This window comes from Scatophagus argus, chromosome 7 (genome assembly GCF_020382885.2).
Source record: "Scatophagus argus isolate fScaArg1 chromosome 7, fScaArg1.pri, whole genome shotgun sequence".
Taxonomy (NCBI): Eukaryota; Metazoa; Chordata; class Actinopteri; family Scatophagidae; genus Scatophagus; species Scatophagus argus.
This window is the reverse complement of record NC_058499.1, coordinates 26,219,852-26,243,544: the sequence shown is the minus strand read 5'-3', so window position 1 is coordinate 26,243,544 and position 23,693 is coordinate 26,219,852. Positions and strand designations below refer to the sequence as shown.

The 23,693-nt window shown below is 44.0% G+C and overlaps 1 protein-coding gene across 1 annotated transcript in view; it reads left to right on the top strand.

The window, feature by feature from the left end:
• Window positions 1-23,693, top strand: part of LOC124062040 (NT-3 growth factor receptor-like) — a 161,525-nt gene that overhangs the window by 54,203 nt on the left and 83,629 nt on the right. Inside the window, exons 3-4 of the mRNA XM_046394470.1 lie at window positions 3,259-3,330; window positions 18,500-18,571. Of these exons, the coding sequence (XP_046250426.1) occupies window positions 3,259-3,330; window positions 18,500-18,571 (144 nt within the window). The remainder of the gene's footprint in view (window positions 1-3,258; window positions 3,331-18,499; window positions 18,572-23,693) is intronic.

The following is a 23,693-nucleotide window of genomic DNA, read 5'->3' as shown; positions in this document are numbered from 1 at the left end:
CTAGTGCGTGCGCGGATGGAGAGATTACGTCTTTTCATAAACCGATAACACCAGGAAGGACTGCCTCTAAATTCACTGATGTTAAGTTTGCGTGCTAACACTGTTGCCTTCACTCGAATAGTGACTGTAGAGTGTCCCTCTCCACACATGATGTTTCATCGCAAAATGACGGTTCCTCTTTGACTGCCAGGGAGGACACACGGGGACATACCTTTACCATGGCCTTCAACTGATATAAAATAGAGAGGGGGGTATTGCTGATTTGCACATTCCTGCCGCCTACTGCTCTGGAGCTGTAAGCAGAAGGGATGTGCAATCTTAACCCGTTAGAATTAGGATTCAAGGATTCAAGGAGCTTTATTGTCATTTCACACACGTAGAACATGAGTGGAACGAAATTAGTTTCCCCGGTCCCAGTATAAGCCCAATTGCCTAACAAATAAATATAAATATAAACAATGCTATGTAATATAAAAACAGTAGAATATAAAAAATATACAGTAGGTGATGTAAACATCAGTGTAAACAGTATAAGTAGTGCAAATGACTGACAGGGTAGTGCAAAAGACAGTAGTGCAATGAGAGAACCTGAGTAGTTTAAGAGTTTTGTGCAAATGGCTGCATTGTGCAATGTTCCGTGGGTATTTGTTGGTGTGTGTGTGTGTGTGTGGGGGGGGTGGGTTTGGCAGCAGGGGCTACAGAGGGCCTCCAGAGTTCAACAGTCTCACAGCTTCTGGGAAGAAGCTGTTCCTCAGTCTGGTGGTCCTGCTCTTGATGCTCCGCAGCCTCCTGCCTGAGGGGAGAGGGGCAAACAGTTTGTGTGAGGGGTGGGTGGGGTCCTTCATGATGCAGGAGGCCCTTTTCCTGCACCTGGAGGTGTAAATGTCTGTGGTGGTGGATAGGCTGTGTCCCACAGTCTTCTGTGCAGCTTTCACCACCCTCTGCAGAGACTTTTTCTCTGCTGCAGAGCAGCTGCCGTGCCGCACAGTGATGCAGGAGCACAGGACGCTCTCCACCACACATCTATAAAAAGATGTCAGGACTGAGCTCCCCAGTCCGGCACGCCTCAGCCTCCTGAGGAAGTAGAGGCGCTGGTGTGCCTTCCTGATGAGACAGGAAGTGTTGTTGCTCCAGGTGAGGTCGTCCATTATGTGGACGCCCAGGTACCTGAAACTGGAGACCACTTCCACCGCTGTCCCTCCGATGTACAGGGGAGGAAGGGGGAGATGTCTGCCCCTTCTGAAGTCCACGATCATCTCCTTGGTCTTTTTCACGTTGATGCAGAGGTTGTTCTCTCTGCACCAACCCTCCAGGCGTTCCACCTCCTGCCTGTAGTCGGCCTCGTCACTGTTGGCGATGCGTCCAACCACAGCTGTATCATCCGCAAACTTCACGATGGGGCAGCTCGGATGTTGCGCTGAGCAGTCGTGTGTTAGCAGGGTTAACAGGAGGGGGCTCAGCACACAGCCCTGGGGAGAGCCGGTGCTGAGGGTGATGGAGGAGGAGGAGATATCATGGATCTTCACTGTTTGCGGCCTGTCCGTCAGGAAGTCCAGGACCCAATTGCAGAGGGTGGAGCTCAAACCGAGAGCACTGAGGTGGGTGAGAGTTGTGTGGACCACAGAAGATATGGCATCCTCTGTGGATCGGTTCTTCCTGTATGCGTATTGGTGTGGGTCCACAGTGACGTCGATACAGTCTTTGATGCGGGCCATGACCAGTCTCTCAAAGCACTTCATGACTATCGGAGTGAGGGCTACTGGCCGATAGTCATTCAGGCTCGTCACTGTGGAGGTCTTGGGAATGGGGATGATTGTAGGGGTCTTCAGACAGGTGGGGACCGTCGCTTGTTGGAGAGAGGTGTTGAAGATGTCCGTCAGTACCTCTGTGAGCTGATGTGCACAGCCCTTCAGCACCCACCCCGGGATATTATCGGGACCTGCAGCTTTGTGTGGGTTTATCCTCTGGAGGGTCCTCCTCACTTCTGCTGAGGTCACGCTGAGGGGCTCTTCACCAGGTGGGGGGGTGTCCGGGTCCTCAAAGCGGGCAAAGAAGTTGTTGAGAGCTTCAGGCAGAGAGGGGTCCCTGGGGCATTGTGCATCTTTGGTGTTATAGTCTGTGATGCACTTAATGCCCCTCCACATGCTCCTTGGATCGTTGGATTCAAAGTGTCCCTGGATCCTCTGGGTGTATGCGGTTTTGGCCCTCTTCACTCCTGCCGTCAGCTCTCTTCTTGCCGCCCTGAGTGCCATTCTATCACCTGACCTAAACGCAGCATCCCTGGCTTTCAGCAGAGACCGGACCTCCGTGTTCAGCCAGGGTTTTTGGTTTGGGTAGGTTGTTACTGTCCTGGTACTGGTAACATCCTCTGCACACTTGTAGATGTAACTGAGGACAGCAGATGTGTAGTCCTCCAGGTCCACCTCTCCCTCACAGACAGCTGCTTCCCTGAAGGCCTGCCAGTCTGTGCGCTGGAAACAGTCCTGTAGTGCAGGGACTGCATCGCCACACGGTGATGGTCCTCTGTAGACCAACACAAAAACTACAAAAAAAGGGCTTAAACCCGGGAGCGTGAGAAGCCGCTGCACTACTGTGCGCCACCATCTTGTATCAGGGTTCTTTTAGCTTGTGTTAACATAAATTATTCTAGTAAATTTTAATTTGTTGCATTTTATACAAAAACTGTGTGATTTAAAACAGTTCAACCACAAAACATGATTTTATATAATAGAAGCTACATGTTAGACTTAGGTAAAAGTAACAGACACCCAGTTTGCTTTTTTTGAGTGTATATGAGGTAGACATAAAGAGTGTTATTGAATTGACAACAATGCAATGAAAGCATTTCAACAACAATACATTATGAGTATCTGTGTAAAACCAAAGGTGAACAGACATTAGCCCTGAACACCCATATCTTATCACTTATCTTATCTCTCATCACCTGCATCCCCAGCCATTCACAGCCAAAGCACTGGTTCTCATCCTTATGTTGTTAGCAGGTGTCACACAGAATTCTTCCTATTTTGGATATTTAGCCAGAATCATTAACTTGTGTTTACAGCTTTGGAGATGGATGCTTTTTGTCTTGCTTGCTTTGCTTTGTATGATTAGTTTAATTTGTTTTTGTATTTTTTGGCAAGTGTTCCTGTCTACTTTTTCTCCTGTTCCAGCTGACTATAATTCAGATTGATGGAGATGAAAGTTGTTCAACAGAGCTGGTTTTCTCTCTGCTCTGTATGTGTGTGTCTGTTACAGAACTATCACGAAGAGCAACCTGCATACAATCCAGGCTCGTGTTTTCTCCAATAACCCTCACCTGCGCTACATGTGAGTACACACAAAAAGGCAAACACAGATGATACCACTGCATGCAATACAAAACCTTTGTGGTTTGGGGACAGAGTCAGTAGTTATGCTGTCACTGTAACCTTAATTCCTTACTGATGCTGGAAATAAATAGTAATAACATTTACAAAATGTGAGTTTTTGTGGTAGGTCTAGTTTAGTTTTTTGTTTGTTTGTTTGGGTTTTTGTTTGGGGTGTAATATTAGAGTCTGCATGGTAAAGTTGCACAGGAGTTTTCACAGTGAGAACAAAACGGGTGTAGTTGAGTTGTGTGTGACAGAGTCACATCACTATGTGGCAAAGCTATGGGGTCACCGGTCATTTGCTATACTCCCTCTGTCTGCAATATTAAATCAACGTCAAAGTTTTCAACACTTTAAAACTCAAATTTGACTATTGTATAAGACTGTATTACACTACATATTATTTTCACATTCGCTAGTTAAACTTGTTGTTGTTAACTTAGGAAATGCCAGTCATAAAAAATGTCTATGTCTATGTCTATGTCAGTCTGTTCTTTACCTGCTTAGTTGCATGACAACAGAAATAAAAAAAACAAACATAAGTGAGACTAAATGAATTGTGATTTTGTGTGCATTAAAACAGGCAAAGGGTAGGAGTGTTATGAAAGATATAAAGACCTCAAAATGCTGACACTAAACTCAAGACACCACAAGTCAATGTTTAATCACTTAATCTGGAAATCAGTAGAAATTACAAACAGTCCAAAAAGTGATACTACACATTAACTAAGTCGGTAGTGAGGCTGTGTGGTCAAAATAATAACAAAGAATCAGAAAATAACATAACTCTTACTGTGCTCTCCATCACTCTCTTTCCACACAGACGCATCAAAACACTCACACACAGGCTTCTGTCTTCCTCACACTTGCCCGGCCTTGCCTTTCTCATCCAATCACACGCCCGCCTTAGCCCCATATGCACTCAATGTATCTCATATAGTCATATAGTAGAACATTTTAACAACAGTGCATATTAACATGAACAGTGCTGCAGGGTTGCTACAGTATGTTCTTTCTCTTTCTTTAAAGGCATTATATGCAAAACATATAATCATCATAAATCATAAAATACTTTGTCAGACAGCAGACAACAGAGAGAGTTCCCTGTTATCATGGTTTATCATGATTTTATGCTTTTGCATCACTTATCCAGGGCTTAGACCAGAATCAGTGGATAGTGTAATACATGTGAGGACAAACTGACTCTGTAATAATACTTGAGGAACTACAACCCTAACCCTAACCCAAACAAAAATCTAAACCCATCAATACAAAATACTATGTGGTAGAAATGTATAACCAAGAACAGTAATGATTTGTCCATTTTCATTAGTGCTGCTTTCATAGATGCAGCCTATAGATAAACAGATACAGCAGATGTTATTAATCTTACTACATGGTGTAGTGTGTACGATGACTTATAGCTCATAGTCATAGCTAAACAGCCATGAGAAGCTAACATCAGACTATTCACTTCCCCACTGGAAAGACAAGGAGTCTTTTGTCACTTTGACAAACAGTACAAGCTGTCTGGGTGGCTGTGGTTCAGGAGGTGGAGCAGTTGTCTGTAAAAGTAAGTATTTTCTCACCACTGTTGCCAAGTGCTCTGCTCATGAGGGAATGTTGGATCTCTTTGTATTAATAACTAAATTAAGGTGTATGTTCTAGAACTGCGCTATTTGAAAAGTGCCTTGAGATAATATAGTGATTTGGCACTATATGAACAAATTAAATTGAAATTTAATTGTCCATGTGTTTTATAAAGTGCAGAGTGACAAACGTGCAAGGGAACTGGATGTGCTAATGTTCAGCTCCCATTTGAGGTCCTGTGTGATGGTGGTTCCCAGGAAGCAGAAATGCTCCACAGTAACCACAGGGGAGCCACACAGGGTGATGGGGGCAGGTGGAGGTGGGTTCATCCTGAAGTCCACTGTCATCTTCACTGTTTTGAGGGCGCTGGGCTCCAGGGTGTTGAGCCTGCACCAAGTCACCAGACGGTCGATCTCCCATCTGTAGGCCGACTCATCCCCATCAGAGATGAATCCAATGAGGGTGGTATCGTCTGCAAACTTCAGAAGCTTGACATTCTGATGGCTGGAGATGCAGGTGTTTGTATACAGGGAGAAAAGCAGAGGAGAAAGAACACAGCCCTGCGGTGATCCAGTACTGGTGGTCCGGGAGTCAGAGACGTGCTTCCCCATCCTCACATGGTGCCTCCTGTCAGACAGAAAGTCAGTGATCCACCTGCAGGTGGAGTCAGGTAGGCTCAGCTGTCCTGTAGGATAGCTGGGATGATTGTGTTGAAGGCAGAGTTGAAGAGCAGGATCCTGACGTAGGTTCCTGTGTAGTCCAGATGCCGAAGGACGTAATGTAGAGCCAAGTTGACAGCGTCGTCCACAGACCTGTTGGTTCTGTAGGCGAACTGCAGGGGGTCCAGGAGTGGGTCAATGATGGATTTGAGGTGCGTCAGGACAAGGCGTTCAAATTACTTCATGAGGTCAGGGTGACGGGTCTGTAGTCATTTAGTCCAGAGGGCTTTGGTTTTTTTGGGAACAGGGATGATGGTGGAGGATTTGAAGCAGGCTGGCACACAGCATAACTCCAGTGAGGTGTTAAAAATGTCTGTGAACACCGGAGACAGCTGGTCAGTGCAGTGCTTCAGAATGGCTGGTGAGACATGGTCCGGTCCAGCTGCTTTGCTGGGGGTTTTGCTTTTTGAACAGCTTGTTCGTGTCTCTCTGTGATAGAGAGAGCCACTTCATTGGTGTGTGTGGGGGGGTTGGACAGACAACCTGGGGGAACTGGTTGAGGTGGGGGTGCTGCTGAGGCTGGGGTGTGGGTGGTGAAGGTGTCAGGACAGACCCATTGACTTAGACTTAGACTTAGACTTTCTTTATTTGTCATTTGGATTTTCATCACAAACGAAATTTCGGTACAGTGGCTCAAGCATAGCAGGAATTACCGACATATTCTTTATAAAAGAAAAAGTAAAAAATATAATATATACACAAATAAATATGCAGTAAAAAGTACTTGAAAGTGAGGTAGTTTGTATAAAAAAAAGTCAGTCAGCATATATACATATGTAATTATTATTGCACAGTGAGTATTTGTAATAAATAGTACTTTTGTGGATGTACAGAATATAAATATATTGCACAGTAAATAAATGGGCTGTAGTCCTGAGTGGTGTTTGTGTGGTTGAGGAGGGGAAGTGATCAAGTAGAGTTAAGTAGTCTTATGGCATATGGAAAGAAGCTGTTTGCGAGTCTGGCTGTTCTGCACCGCATGCTGCGGAATCTTCTGCCAGACTTCAGCAGTGAGAACAGACCGTGGTGAGGGTGGGAGGGGTCACTGGTGATGTTGTGGGCCCTGGTCAGGCAGCGTTTCCTTGCAATGTCCTGGAGAGGAGGGAGTGGAGTCCCAATGATTTTCTCCGCTGTCCTCACCACCCTCTGTAGTGATTTCCAGTCAGAGGCACTACAGGCCGCTGACCAGACTGAGATGCAGCTGGTCAGGATGCTCTCTATAGTTCCTCTGTAGAAGGTGGTGAGGATGGGAGCGGGTAGTTGTACTCTCCTCATCCGGCGAAGAAAGTGCATGCGCTGCTGGGCCCTCTTTACCAGAGTGCCAGTGTGATTGGACCAGGTTAAAGAGTCAGTTATCTGCACCCCCAGGAACCTGGTGCTGCTGACAATCTCCACTGCTGCATTGTTGATGGTGAGAGGGGTGTGGCTGGGCCGGTTCCTCCTGAAGTCCACAATGATCTCTTTTGTTTTAGAGACATTCAGGATCAGGTTGTTGGTGTCACACCAGACTGCCAGGTGTTTCACCTCCTCTCTGTAGGCCTGCTCATCGTTGTTCGTGATGAGGCCCACTACTGTTGTGTCGTCTGCGAACTTCACAATGTGGTTGGTAGTGGACCTGGCGTAGCAGTCATGTGTCATAAGTGTGAACAGCAGCGGACTCAGGACACAGCCCTGAGGGGAGCCGGTGCTCAGAGAGATGACACTGGAGACGCTGTTTCCCACCCGCACACGCTGAGGTCTGTTGGTGAGGAAATCAAGCAGCCAGTTGCAGAGGTGGGTGTTATATCCAAGGGGGGCCAGTTTATTTATCAGGTGTTGTGGAATGATGGTATTGAATGCGGAGCTGAAATCCAGAAACAGCATCCGCACGTGTGTGTTTTCCCCTTCCAGATGCTCCAGGCTCCGATGGACTGTGGAGGAGATGGCATCCTCTGTGGAGCGGTTGCGGCGATAAGCAAACTGGTACGGGTCGAATATTGAGGGGAGTCCAGAAACCATATGGTCCTTTACCAGCCTCTCAAAGCACTTCATCATGATTGGTGTAAGTGCAACTGGGCGGTAGTCGTTGAGGGAGGAGGTTGTGTTGTTTTTGGGTACCGGTACGATGATGGCAGTTTTGAAACAGGATGGTACCACAGCCTGGTGAAGTGATGTATTGAAAATGTCTGTGAGAACCCCAGCCAGCTGGTCAGCACATTCCTTGAGCACTCTTCCTGGTATGTTGTCAGGGCCAGCTGCTTTCCGGGCATTCACCTTCCTCAGGGTTCTCCGGACATCAGCTGAATCCAGGCGGAGTATCTGCTCACCTGGGCGAGGAATGGATTTTACTGCTGAGGTGGTGTTCAGTGCCTCGAACCTCCCAAAGTGTTTGTTCAGTTGGTTGAGGAAGCTAGTGTTGTTCTCACAGGAAGGGGTAGGAGTCTTGTAGTCAGTAATAGATTGGATGCCCTGCCACATCCGTCTGGTGTTAGTGGGGTCATTGAAAAGGTCCTGTATTTTTTGTCCATGAGCGCGCTTGGCCAGTCTTATAGCCCGGTTCAGGTTGGCTCTAGCTGTTTTCAGAGCCACCATGTCACCCGACTTGAAAGCCTCATTTCTTGCTTTCAGCCTTGCACGTACCTCACTGGTCATCCAGGGTTTCTCATTTGCCCGGGTGGTGATAGTTTTTACCACGCTAACATCCTCCGAACATTTCTGGATGTATCCTGACACAGATTCAGCATACTCCTCAATGTCCACGGCAGCTGACTTAAACATGTCCCAGTCAGTAGACTCGAAACAGTCTTGTAGGGCATCCATGGCTCCTGCAGGCCAAATCCTCACCTGTTTCACAGTGGGCTTATCCCTGATCAATAGGGGCTTATATGCAGGAATTAGCATCACAGAGAGGTGGTCTGAGGAGCCGAGGTGGGGGCGGGGTGTTGCCTTGAAAGCCCCTTTGATGTTGCTGTAGATCAGGTCCAGCGTATTCTCGCCTCTCGTGGCAAAATCCACATACTGGTGGAAGTGAGGAAATACAGTTTTCATATTGGCCTGATTAAAGTCCCCTGCCACCATAAACACCCCCTCTGGATGTGCAGCTTGCAGGTCACTGATGGAGCGGTAGAGGACATTCATGGCATCTCTGGTGTTTGCACTGGGTGGAATGTACACTGCTGTGATGATGATAGCAGTGAATTCCCGAGGCAGATAAAAAGGTCTGCATTTCACCGTCAGTAGTTCCACATCAGGAGAACAGTGACATGTGATCTTCTCTGCATTGCTACACCAGTTGTTGTTTATGTATATGCAGACCCCACCGCCCCGTGATTTGCCAGTGAGAGAGCTGTCTCTGTCTAACCTGAATGTTGTTAGCCCCTCCATGCTAACGGCGTCATCCGGTACAGATGGAGTCAGCCAGGTCTCTGTGAGAATGATGGCGCAGCAGTCTCTCGTTTCCCGCCTGGTGGTCATCTCTAGCTTTAGGTGATCCAGTTTGTTCTCTAGGGAACGGACATTGGAGAGCAGGACGGAGGGTAGCGGCGACCTGAACGGGTTAGCCTTTAGCTTGGCTTGTAGCCCCGCTCGACACCCCCGCTTCCTCTTCCTGTCTTTCAGAGCAGCAGCAATGGTCGTTGTGGAAATGTTTATAAAGTTTGGGGCCTTGGGGCTGTAGTTGGTTATCTGTCTGAGCCCTCTCCAAAAAGAAGCAGAGTTGTTGGCTGAGAACTGGTGTTGGAGTTTCTCGGAGTATCATCACTTAGCATTTCTCACCACCTTGCTAAAGTTATATTTTGACTCTTTCCTCCTCTCTTTGTCCCCACTGAGCCTCCTTAGCCACTTGAGTTCAGCAGTGAACCAGGGTTTATCATTGTTCGTAACACACCCTGGTGCATGATGGGATACAGCTGTCCTCACAGAAACTGGTGTAGGAGGTCACTACCTCTGTGTACTCCTCCAGATTGTTGGTAGCCATCTTGAACGCGTCCCAGTCAGTACAGTCCAAACATGCCAGTAATTCGTCAATGGCTCCACTGCTCCACTGTTTAGATGTCCTCACTACAGGTTTGCACCATTTCAGGTGAACCACCATGGTGAACCACGGTGTGGTCTGAGTGGCCCATTGCAGCCCGAGAGACGGCATGATAGGTTGTTGTGTAGCAGTGATCCAGTGTGTTCCCCTCCCTGGTCAGGCACTTAATAAACTGTCTGTACTTTGGGAGATTGTGGCTGAGATTTCCTTTGTCAAAGTCCCCGAAGACAATAACTAGGGATTCTGGGTTGATCCGCTCCACATTTGATATCTGGACGGCGAGTGGAATGTAAACACCGAGCAGAATGAATGAAGTGAACTCACGGGGAGAGTAGAAGGGTTTACAGTTAATAATAAAAATTTCCAGGACCCGGGAGCAGTGCTGCAGAATCACTGTCACATCTCTACACCAGCCACAGTTTACATAAAAACAGATCTGTGAGAAGGTGAGCACCCCCCTTCTCACTGTCTCCCGTGACGGACACTTGGTGATGACGTGGCCTGCGAGGCAGCGTCGGAGAACAAAAGACTATTTGGACTTTGTGGCACATGTACATACGGGTGCGCATACACACACACACAGAGCACCTGCAAGCAGCTATATGTATTCTGAAATAATGCTGAGACAGGGAGATGTGGTTTATCATTGCAGACGCCCTCTGATCACAAGCCACTTCTCCAACCTCTAGGCCATGGCTGTCCCCAGTGTACATCCAGTGTTCACACCTGTTACAATTTTATTGCCTCTCCAGACAGGTTACTCATCGAGAGAGAGAGAGATAGAGAGAGAGAGAGCGGTGGAGACCAGGATGGCAGAGGATTGACGCTGTGGGGGCATGTCCTTCGAAGCCAAGATGGCGGGTCGTCACGTGCGTGACGTCAGCAAGACCAAGATGGCGATAGAGTGGCACGCAGGACGTGCAGCTCAGAGCCAAGATGGCGATTGCCCACATAATGTGGATAACGTGGCAAACAAAGACTACAAAGGCAAAGATCCTCGAGCGTCACGTGTCTCGCGAGGAGATTCGTGATCGTGTACTCGGACCTCTAACTCATGCCCATGTAAAAATGTGTGAGAGAAATAAGGATAGAAGAGGATCTTAAAGAATTAAGAACCCAGTAAAGATCATCACTTCAGTTCTTTTGAGTCTCACACTGTCACCACACAACAGCGGAGTCAGTAAACCGAAGTTTATCTGCTCAGATATTGGTCTTTTAATCGGTGATGCGCAAGCTCACGGAACTGATGGACTTGGGTGATCGGTAACAAAAATTAAATGAGTGCAGCACATATAAGTTAAAGAAAATCATGTGTAAATAACCCTACTTTACACTATCTCTGCCTTAATAATGTGTCTGCCTTAATAATGCCTCCGCCCAGACATAAGCCTCTTACTGTGAGTTGCTTCGATCCTTCGGAGTTGGAAAATTAATAGTCCACTTAAACATTTGCTGCATTGTCCTCAGCGGGGTGCTGGCGGTCTGTTGTTTCGCTCCTTTGGCGATGCGGCGTATCACTGTGTGTCCCTCGGCGGCAGCGGGGAAACATCACAGATGAAGGAAAAAACTAATTTTGTTTCGTCCTTAAACAAAGTTGGCGCACGGCTCGTTAACGTGTGATCAGCTGATTGCAGCGATTCATGTCAGCAGAAGAAAAAAGGAAAAACAGCAGTCTGTTTCTCGGCCTGTGAGTTTAAGAACTGTGACCTAGGATTTTAAAGTGATGATAATAATCAAACGTTTGAGTGTTGCTCCCTTTCGGTGAGCTGGACACCTCGGAGAGCCTGGAATAGCTCTCACTGTCACAGCAAGCACAGGGAAAAAGCGGCGACTCAGGCTTTATGTGGTACATGTAGACCGCTCTATTGTTCCCCAGAGCACATGGCCAGAGATCCCAACACTACTGTGAATGTGGGAGATTCACAAAGGTAAACAGATCTGGGTCCACAGGACTAGTGGCTCTGACTTGGTAACAGTCACGAGTCCTGTGTATCCAGGTTTGTTTGGCACTGTGGGTCCCATGCACTCACTCGACTCAGTCTGTTACAGCCTGATCCAATGGATCTGGATCAGCTATGTTTCTGACCGGACAGGAAGTTTTTCAAATGTGTTTCTGTTGGACATCTGAATTCCCTGAATAAGGTAGCACACACTTCTAATCATGTGATTTATGCTTTGTTGCAACAATTTCTTGCTAACAACTACTTAGAATGAATGGAGTAGGTTTTAATGACAATGAATGGCACAGTTTAAAGTTTGATTTTACATGGGTTACATTATGTTTATTTAATACCCCTATTAACTTCATTTATCCCAAAGACATGACACCACATAGCAATCTAACATGTAGCTAAAATCTTTTGGTGTTATGTTGGAAACAAACATTCTATAGCACAATAATCTGCTTTGGACTTTGGAGCTGGATTTCACCGGTAGGTTCTTGATGATACTGACTCAAGGGACTCAAGTAACTCGGATGACATGTACAGTGTTAACCCGATAAGGGCACAATAAAACCAAACAATTACAACCACACAAATGTGATCACACATTATTGGACATCCCAAGTATGTGATTAAATGTATTTTGTACTGCACCCGCACTATTGTGAATGTAAAATACTCAATTCCATTAAATTCAATTCAGTTTATTTATATAGCACCAATTCACAACAAAATTTTTCTCATGACACTTTCCAATTAGAGCAGGTCTAGACCAAACTCTTTAATTAAATTGTAATACATACCACACTTAGTGAGCACATAATTGATGTGAAAAATTAATATCATTCATTTTCTCTACTACATCTTGACATCTTGTATTGTCTGGCATAGCAAGTGTCCCCGAAACAGTGGCCATCAGGGCTTCAGCTGGCTCTACATGGGGGCAGCCATCTTAGTGCTGTGTGTGCTTACACAAAAATAATTTGGTTGCATCCACCTTCTCCACATTTAGTTTAAATTAATCACAACTTCATTCATTGGATTAGATTCATGCATTTGTGATTACTACTACTAAAGAGCTGTGACTTTTTGTTATAAAATTATCAAGACTAATAATAGCACTGTGTTTATGAAATTATTCACGAAAGGGGGCAGCCGTGGCCTAGAGGTTGGAGAAGCGACTTGTGATCAGAGGGTCACCGGTTCGATTTGCCCACCAGACGGGCAGGGTGGTGGAGTGATTAATGCAAAAAATGCTCCCCCCCTCCATTAGCCAGCTGATGTAATTTGCCGGGTGTTGCAAGTGTGTGTTCAACTAAGGATGGGTCAAATGCAGAAGACGAATTCAGTGTGTGTATGGAAAAAATATATATACTGCCAATAAAGCTGATTCTTCTTCTTCTTCTTCTTAAAAGAAAAAATGGAATAGAACAATACTGAGTAAGAATACTGAGTAAGTCTGGTAATATGGAATAAGGATAATTGAATATGCTGAATGGACAAACCTTGCATGTGTATGTTAATAATACATCCACTATAATCATTGGCTGTTGACACACATTTGCCTACATAAGGACGTTTTTAACCATTTATATCACTGACTCACTGTAGCTACCTCTGAGGAACTGGTGACCTTGTTTTCTAAACCATAAAGAATTATGAGCTGTTATTTGGCTCTGTTTGGCTTTTCTCTCATGAGGTCATAGCATTGCTTTCTGCTGCAGCAGAATGCTGTTTTCAGCAAGAATACCTGGACATTATAGTGGAGCATTTAGCAGCTAAAAACCTTGATGTTTTCCCCAGGTTTTGTAGAGACCAAAAGCAGAGTGAACATATCTGATATACGCTCCTTATATTCAATTAAGAATCCATAGGAGGCTAACAGAATTACACTGAAAAGAGTGTCAGTGTAGGGGGAAAATAGGCCATCATGAAGAACAGTTATAATGTAATTCAAGGGGTGTGATGGAGCGTCAATTATCAGGCACAGAAGGGTAGCATGTAGAAATTCCTTTGAGTCGTAATTTTATTGGAGGATTAGTAAAAACAAAACAAAACAAAAAAAAAACCTGGGAAGGTGGGATCTGAATGTCCAACATTAAACTCAACACCTGAAAACAAGCTACCAGTGGACCGAGGTTTGAAATGATGAACATATATACAATAAGTAATGAAAGCACACACGGTGTCAAGAAGGACAGGTTTTAGAGGAACATTAACTGAAGCACAAAACATAGCAAAAGTAACCCAAGCAAAATCACAGGTCTTTTGAGTAGAATTTTCTAAACCTGTTCTCATATAGAACCTAACAGAATCTAAATACTTGTGCAATGGCCCCAAGCTTTAAACAGAGCTAACTCTTTGAGCGGAGGGACAGGCATGGGATGACTCTGGAAAAACTGAGAATGAAAATGGGATAAGGATTCATTGAAGTAAGTACAGATGTTGTCATCAAAATAGTTGCATATGAGCATGTAATTGAACAGCTCCACCTTACAGCCACGGCTGTCAGTCGTGCAGTGCAGAGAAGGCATGCATTGTAGGGGTGCTGGCTTCTCTGGCCGAGGAGCTGGCAGTGGGAAAGGCAATCGGGGGCAGAGGGAGGCACAAATTTTATTTTATTACCACAGGTCGAAACTTCTTGGATCCCAGACAAGCATGATGGGATTTTTCATGCCCAAAACTGACCAGTTTAGCTGGATGCTGCCGCTTTGCTGGGAAAAAAATGTGATCTTGATAAAAAAAAAAGTTCCTGTTGTATCATAAATTGAGGTTGCCAATCAGCGTTAAATAAGCATCTAATTCTATTTGTCTGTCACGGTACAGATTACATCTGTAGATCCCAAATGCTATGAGAAATTTCTCCCAGGTTGAGGGGGGTCAGCAGTGGGGGTTAGCAGATTTAATGATGTCAGTAATGTTTCTGTTGGTGGAAATTCTTTTATTGCATTCTGAGAAGGGGAGGATGAGACTAACCAGATAAATATCTTTGCCTTGCAGAATTTTTTATCTTAGCTGGGGAGAAATGTTTGCTGCTGAGGGAATGTAATGTCTACCCAGCAGAGGTGCAGGGAGAGCAGATGCCAGAAAGTGGTGAGAGGCTTTTGGGGTGCTTAAAACAGTCTGAGGCAACTGGCTGAACTGAGAAGTGGAGGCGTGGTTGGCAGGCACTGAGGCATTTTCAAACATCTGAAGATGGGAGTCTATGGCTTGAATTGAACTTGCCAGAGACTGCAAGGTTGCTAGCAAACAACAGCCTGGAGATGGAGTAAAAACGCCAGACAAGGGAGCAGCACAACCTCATCACAGAGCTGAAATGACAGCAAAATAACAGTGAAGAGACAGAACACTTTTAAAATTTGACAGCTTGCAAGTGGTTGGCTAAAAGGAGAAAATGACAGGCTGTCATTGGAAGAAGAGGGGAATGAGACAGTAGAGCTTAAAGATTGTGGGAAAATGGTTGTGATTTAAAGGGCATGCGCAAACAGCTAGTCTTCTGACTAACTTTCACTAATCTTCATCATTTCACAGGTCAATTTGTTCTGAAAATAGTCCAAGCTAATCAAATGTCTTTTTTCTCTTCTAATTATATTTATTATTACTGTTGTTGTTGTTATCATAACCATTATACACATATCATGACAATTATGTTGTGCACTAGCAGGGACAATTTGGTTATTGGCAAATAATATCAATGATTGTGACGAATAATTATTGAAACAAATAAATGTAATCATTATGCATGCAAAATTGGGCACTACTCTGTCACGAGGGACCAATAGCAAAATTAATGCGTGACTCTTAAGAAGTAATGAAGGGTGAATTTGAGCACTGACTGTTAGGAAACCAGCTGTTATCACCATTACCATCACCTTTGAAACCCTGGGTCACAGTCTTCAACTTGCAGGCTGAGAAACAGAATGCTGTGTTTATTTTTTTCTTTTCCTCTGTTGTTCTTTTTCAACATGGATCACCCACCTAGAGCCAGGGTGTACTCTGAGGTTTCTGCCATCTAAAAGGCAGCTTTTTCTCACCACTATCGTCAAGTGCTTGCTTATGCAAAAATGTTGTGTCTCTCTATATTAAAGACTAATTTAAAGAGTATGGTCTTCACCTGGTCTATTTGGAAACAATATTTTTGTTGTGGTTTGGGGCTATATAAGTGAAATGAATTGAATATCATCACACATACCAAACCCCATTTTGATTATATTTATTTTTTTGCATGTTTTATAATAATAAAAATATATAATAGTAATTTACATGTGGTGGATATGAAGCAGGAGGAAACAACTTTATAATTAAACAATAGAATTAAAAGTACTCCAGTTCTGTGTCCAGTTTCAAATGATTCCTCTTACTTAGATTGTATCTGTATTATAATATTAATTTCTACTTCCTATTTTCAATGGGGAAATAAGCAGGTTGCATCTTTGGGAAGTCAATCAAATTATTTCTATTTCTATTTTTATGCAATTCAGTTTTTCTGAACTATTCACTAATAGTTATATTACTTTTGTTTATATCTCATTCTTGCTTTCTTATTTCACCATAGACATGTTGGTAGAAGAGAAATAATAAAACTAGGAACAATTGTCTGCAGAGACTGGAATAGAAAAAAAAATTCCTGGTATTACATTCTTTCAACCAGTTTCTGTTTCATCAGAGAAGGATAAGATCTACCATTTTATCAAATAGTTAGCTTTAAATGGTTGTTCTCACAGACATTTTCAATACATCACTTCACCAGGCTGTGGTACCATCCTGTTTCAAAACTGCCATCATCGTACCGGTACCCAAAAACAACACAACCTCCTCCCTCAACGACTACCGCCCAGTTGCACTTACACCAATCATGATGAAGTGCTTTGAGAGGCTGGTAAAGGACCACATGGTTTCTGGACTCCCCTCAATATTCGACCCGTACCAGTTTGCTTATCGCCGCAACCGCTCCACAGAGGATGCCATCTCCTCCACAGTCCATCGGAGCCTGGAGCATCTGGAAGGGGAAAACACACATGTGCGGATGCTGTTTCTGGATTTCAGCTCCGCATTCCATACCATCATTCCACAACACCTGATAAATAAACTGGCCCCCCTTGGATATAACACCCACCTCTGCAACTGGCTGCTTGATTTCCTCACCAACAGACCTCAGCGTGTGCGGGTGGGAAACAACGTCTCCAGTGTCATCTCTCTGAGCACCGGCTCCCCTCAGGGCTGTGTCCTGAGTCCGCTGCTGTTCACACTTATGACACACGACTGCTATGCCAGGTCCACTACCAACCACATTGTGAAGTTCGCAGACGACACAACAGTAGTGGGCCTCATCACGAACAACGATGAGCAGGCCTACAGAGAGGAGGTGAAACACCTGGCAGTCTGGTGTGACACCAACAACCTGATCCTGAATGTCTCTAAAACAAAAGAGATCATTGTGGACTTCAGGAGGAACCGGCCCAGCCACACCCCTCTCACCATCAACAATGCAGCAGTGGAGATTGTCAGCAGCACCAGGTTCCTGGGGGTGCAGATAACTGACTCTTTAACCTGGTCCAATCACACTGGCACGCTGGTAAAGAGGGCCCAGCAGCGCATGCACTTTCTTCGCCGGATGAGGAGAGTACAACTACCCGCTCCCATCCTCACCACCTTCTACAGAGGAACTATAGAGAGCATCCTGACCAGCTGCATCTCAGTCTGGTCAGCGGCCTGTAGTGCCTCTGACTGGAAATCACTACAGAGGGTGGTGAGGACAGCGGAGAAAATCATTGGGACTCCACTCCCTCCTCTCCAGGACATTGCAAGGAAACGCTGCCTGACCAGGGCCCACAACATCACCAGTGACCCCTCCCACCCTCACCATGGTCTGTTCTCACTGCTGAAGTCTGGCAGAAGATTCCGCAGCATGCGGTGCAGAACAACCAGACTCGCAAACAGCTTCTTTCCATATGCCATAAGACAACTTAACTCTACATGATCACTTCCCCTCCTCAACCACACAAACACCACTCAGGACTACAGCCCATTTATTTACTGTGCAATATATTTATATTCTGTACATCCACAAAAGTACTATTTATTACAAATACTCACTGTGCAATAATAATTACATATGTATATATGCTGACTGACTTTTTATACAAACTACCTCACTTTCAAGTACTTTTTACTGCATATTTATTTGTGTATATATTATATTTTTTACTTTTTCTTTTATAAAGAATATGTCGGTAATTCCTGCTATGCTTGAGCCACTGTACCGAAATTTCGTTTGTGATGAAAATCCAAATGACAAATAAAGAAAGTCTAAGTCTAAGTCCAAGTCTAAGTCTCTAAGGTAGAGGCTGTAACCACTCCTTAATCTACATCCTGGCTTGGTCCACGTAAATCTTAATCTTCTTAATTTTCTTAATCTTATCTTTTCCTTCCTTCCTTTCTCTATCTTTTTCTATTTGGCAGTCGTCACTAAGCATTGTGGTTATAGATTTAATTTCATTTTGTTTACACTTCATTTTTGCCATTCTCATACAATGGGCAAAAAATTACATTTTATTATTTCTTTAAAAGGGTTTCCTTTTGTAACAGCAAGGCCTGTATTGCCTGTAAAGCAAGTTTATAGTTTTTAAGAAAGAGCAACGGAAGACAAACTGAACGAGATACAGAAGCTCAGAGGAACGTTGTGTGTATGGGAAGAGACATCAGAACTTTGGCACTTTTTATGTTTGAAGGCTATCACTGACAAAATGTTCACATCAGTATACTGTATGATGAGACACCAACAACCCTGAGCTCTTGTTGTCGTTTTGAAGTGAAGTTAACATCTGTATCAACTTTCCGTCTCTGTCTCATTCTTTCCCACAGAAACCTTTCCAAGAACCCCATGCTGACCACATTGTCATGGCAGATCTTTGAACATGTGCAGCTCTTCGAACTGTAAGTTAACCATTGTCTTTTAGTTACAGCTGACATGTCGTGCTCACTCTGTCTGTCCATGTTGCAAGGAGAGGCACAGTAAAAGTAATAAATATATCCACAAAAACGATCCTCGTTCCTGTTCCAGTCTGGGTTAGTCTAGAATCCAAAAGTGGTGGGAGGTTTACAGTGTCTACTTTCTATGGATGAGCTCATAAACCAGAAATAAAAAGAGGAACACATGCTGAATGTTTGTGGATTTAACCTTGTCTTTTTTGAATGAAAACTACACTTTAGGGTATCTCAGAAAACCTGCATGCTCAAAATGTGAGTGGAGTAGTCCTGCAGGAAACTGCGAAAGACTTATTTACTGTCATGTTTTTTGTTCATTTATTTAATTTTTTACTGTCACACTCATTGATTGACTGTAAAACCAATAACTGCACCTGCAGTGACTCTGTGTGTAAATTCTCAAACTATAACATGACCCTTTAATTATCGATGCACCATTAGCAAGAGATCAGTGTTGATCACCTTTGTCATACTCCATGTCAAAACATGTCATTAATATTTGATTTTCATAAATGAATGTGCATGCATATAAACAATGTATGCATGCATCAGCAGAATCATATCAAATTTAGTAGAAATTTTAGTGGAAAAAAAATCTGTGGATTTATTAGCGCTGCTGTGGAGTCCACATTTCATAATAATCATTTGACCTACAATAAACTTTATGCTTATTTAGGGTAATTACACTTCTTCATATTAAAGATTTAAAGGAGGAGAGTCTTTTTTTTCTTTTCTCTACTGGCAAGACATGTCCTGAGTTAGGTAGCATGCTATGCTTCATTTCCATTTCAATGCCTGTACGGAAATGCTTTTTCTCTTTTCCTCTTGTGATTATTTTGTATCTTTTGTTTGACATAATGGTACTTTGGTATCGTGGAGACAATAAACACTAAAATGCGAAGTACTTACTCAGTGAATCCAAATACAAATGCCCCTCATAAATTCAGCATGCATTAATGAGGCATGAGGCAGGAGTAAGCAGAGGTGGAGACACAGATATGCGTGGCATTTATCAATAACAGCTTTTGATCTCGTGGAACTGGTGTACTACCTTGTTACACAGCATCAAATTACAGAGTTGAACTTCTCCTTTAAGACGGTGTCACATTGGAGATTGATCAGCTCCAACTGCAACTCCTGTGGTGCTGTTTCAGGGTCTTTTGTGAAGGGACATGACACCAGCTGAAGTGAATTGTCATTTTTTCCAAAATGGGAGAACCGACGGCAGAATTCTCGTCGAGTGATTTCCTGTATTTTTTCACATGTCCAGGCGCCTCTTTCAGCATAGCCAGTGTGGGGAATTAAACGAATGAATTATTTGACATTTGCTTTGAAAATAAAGCTAGCTTAGTTTTGAAGGCTCTGACGTTTGTGAACATTTTATGCACAAACTGGTCTTCCCCTTGGAGCTTCACGTTCAGCTCATTCATGTGTGTTGGTATGTCCACAGCAAAAGCTAAATCACAAGGTCAATCTGTGTCACTCAGCTCAGGAAAATTGTCAGCTTTCTCAAGTAGCTCTAAAAATGAGATAATCTCCCGTTTGAGCTCCCACAGTCGTTGACATACTTTCCCCAAACTTAACCAGCAGAGTGGAGTGGTAGAGCAAGTCCTGGTGATCAGTTTCTTCAGCGTCGGTTTCTTCAAGAAACTTAAACTGAGCAAGTCTCCTTGCTCAAATAAAGTTAAATTTTACAACTGTCTTCACTACATGATCAAGCTGCGATACGGTTTTACACAGTGCTTCCTGGTGGATTATGCAGTGTAGGAAAATTATTTCCTGCTTAGGGTTATCCTCTTTCACCCTCTCCTGGATTCTTTTGAGCAGACGTTTTTTCCAGTCAGATTTGGCGATCCATCTATGGTAACATTGGCAAGTGTACTCCAAGGTAGCTTGTGCCTCTCAATGACCCCTGACACTCTTTCATACAAGTCCTCTCCCCGCGTTTTCCCCTTTTTGGATTCCATGGCCAAAACTCTTCCATTATCTTAAAATTGTCATTAATCCCTCTGATAAAAATTAAAAGCTGGGCGGTGTCCTTTGTGTCATTACTTTCACCCAGTGCCAAGGAATATAATGTAAATGTCTCCGCTTTTTTGTTTAGCTTGCTAACTTAATCTTCATCGATTAGCTCGACGTTCACTGTTTTGCATGATAAGCTATTTTTTTCAAATTTGTTCCTGCTTTCAGGGCACAAGTTACCTGCTGTCTCTACCATGCACTCTTTGAGAAACTCCCTTTCTGAGAAGGGTTTGCTGGTATTTATTAATTTGAATGCCAGCAAATAACTTGCCTTCGTGCTTGATTCTTGGATGGCAGTTTGTTGGATAAAGGTGTTTTGCTGAGCCTGCAAACTGGCTGCCAGCTTCTGAGCGGTAGCCATCCATTCCTGCATTGACTGGTTGTTAGCGTAATTAGCATGCTTGGTGCAAAAGTGATGGCTGATGTTGTATTCCTTTAAAACTGCAACAGTTTCTTGGCAAATAAGACATACAACCTTCAGTGAAAAAATCTTTGGTTGTCCATTCTTTCAACACTCAGCACTCACTGTTGACTTTTTATTCTTTGGCCCACTCATTGTTGCAAATGGGTTCAGACCAGTAGCAGAGTATTAACAGAGAGTAGCCCTGGGTTCACAAAATCAAGTCAATGTATCACCATGCCTGATGCGCCACGTGGTGGAACGCCAGGCATTACAGGACAAGATCAAATGAATGCAGTCATAATTGTGATATGATTTGATTTAGGCAATTCTGTACCTGTCTTCGGCGGGCCGGATTAAAAGGATCTATGGAAGTCTGTTAACCTCTGGAAGTGGCCCGCAGACCGTAGTTTGCCCACCCCTGTGTTGGACTTATCTGGAATTGCTCTGGGTGAAAGGTAGAGGGCAGGTGTGGGCTTACTCATAGACCCTCCACTCCTCGCTTGCATGGTGGAGTTTACCTCAGTGAATGAGACGTTTGCTTCCTTGCGCCTTCAGGTTGGAGAATGGGTCCTGACCATTGTTTGTGCTTATGCACTAAATGGGAGTTGAGAGTACCCTACATTTTGGAGCTCCTGGAACATGTGCTCAAAGGTGCCCCTGGACACTCCTATGTGCTAACAGTTCGGTGGACAATGACAGCATGGCCTGGAGGGTTGTGGCTGGGAGGAACAGCCTGCCCAATACTGAACCTAATTGGTGTTCAATTACTAGATTTCTGTGCTACTCACAGTTTGTCTTTAACTATCTTTTAACATAAAGGTGCCCACGTGTGTACTTGGCAACAGGATACCCTAGGTTACAAGTAGATGTTTGACATTGCTGTCATGCCAGCAGATCTGTGATTGTTCTGGACATTCAGATAAAGAGAGGAGCAGAGCTCTCAACTGATCACTGACTGGTGTTGAGTTGGTGGCAGAGGAGCATGCTGGATAGACCTGGCAGACCTAGATGAACAGTAAGGATTTGCTTGGAGGTTTGGCTGAGGACCCTGTCATGATGGTCTTCAACTCCCACCCAAGGTAGAGATTGGACAGTATTGCGAGAGTGGTGGGGGACATATGAATTGAGAAGACTCTAGAGCAGGGGTCGGCAACCCAAAATGTTCAAAGAGCCATATTGAACAAAAAAAACAAAAAACAAATCTGTCTGGAGCCGCAAAAAAATTAAAAGCCTTATATAAGCCTTATATGAAGGGAACACAGGTTGTAAGTGTATATTAGCTATATTAGCTTACCAAAATGACTAATTTGATGAATGAATCCTTCATGTACTCACCATCTGTGAACGGTTTTCCACGCGTTATTATCTCCCGGGTTGCAACAAAGCTAGCAGCAGAAGTGGAGTTTGGAGATGCAATCCACTTCTTAAATCTATCTTTGCGCTCCTCTAATTTCTCCAAAAGTAAAGCAATCGCACTTTTCCTCTCACTCCCAACTGGGTGGTCTGCTGCAAATTTAGCATGCCTTCCCTGGAAATGTCTTTCCAAATTACTCTTTTTGTTATTTGACAACTTCTCATTACAAAGCAAACATGCAGGCAATCGGCAATGAAAGCAGATGATTCGGTCCATTCTTCCTTGAATCCTCTGTTCTCTTCAGCTATCTTTCGCTTTTCCCCTTTGGGATCCATGGCCCATGACACACCCGCCGGTTTGTTTACAACAGCCACCTGCGTGGCACCGCGCCGCGCTGAAACGTGTGTCGCAGGCTATGACGCACATCGTCGTTGACAGAAATGTTGAAATTTAATATTTATTATAAACATTTTTACAGCATTGGAAAACGTTAAGAATGTTTGTGTCATGTTTGTCCTCCTACAGAAACCATATTAAAACAAAATATATATTCCCCCCTATTTTTTTTTCATTTTCATACATTTTTGAAAAAGCTCCAGGGAGCCACTAGGGAGGCGCTGAAGAGCCGCATGCGGCTCTAGAGCCGCGGGTTGCCGACCCCTGCTCTAGAGACAGCAGACAACTACTGGCAGGCTAAACGATGCACATATGTTGGAAAATATATGTGGCATAGATGAAAAACATATATGTTAATATATTTTCTTTCCATGTGGGACTGTATAATGAAAAAGGTGTAAACAGCAAATGATGCAACAAAAGTGCCGCTCTGCTGTTGCATCATGTACATCTATCCATCCAGTCTGATAAGCTGGAGGACTAAGTTTCCATTTTCAGGGGACTGAATAAGATACAGACATTAAGTTGTTTGATTATTTAATCTGTAGGAGGGAGAGTACGGGGAGACTGGAGATCAGGAACGCCTAGCTCCACTCTGGATTGACTTGAATGAGGCCACACACTCACACACAAAAACACATGAAGGAGGGAAAGGTGGGACAGAACAGAGAAAACACAACTAACTAAACAAACCCTAACACGTTGAAGCTACAGAGCGGACTTTTCTGCACACTCGGATGGCTTGGAGCCATAAAGAGTAAGAGGCTTATGTCTGGGTAGAAACATAGATAGAGTGTATTAAACTCATTGTTTGTTGTTGTGGGACCACCATGTCCTGTATTTGTTGAACACTATATAGCGTATTTTGTTTGATCATTTGTTTAAGTGCATGCAGA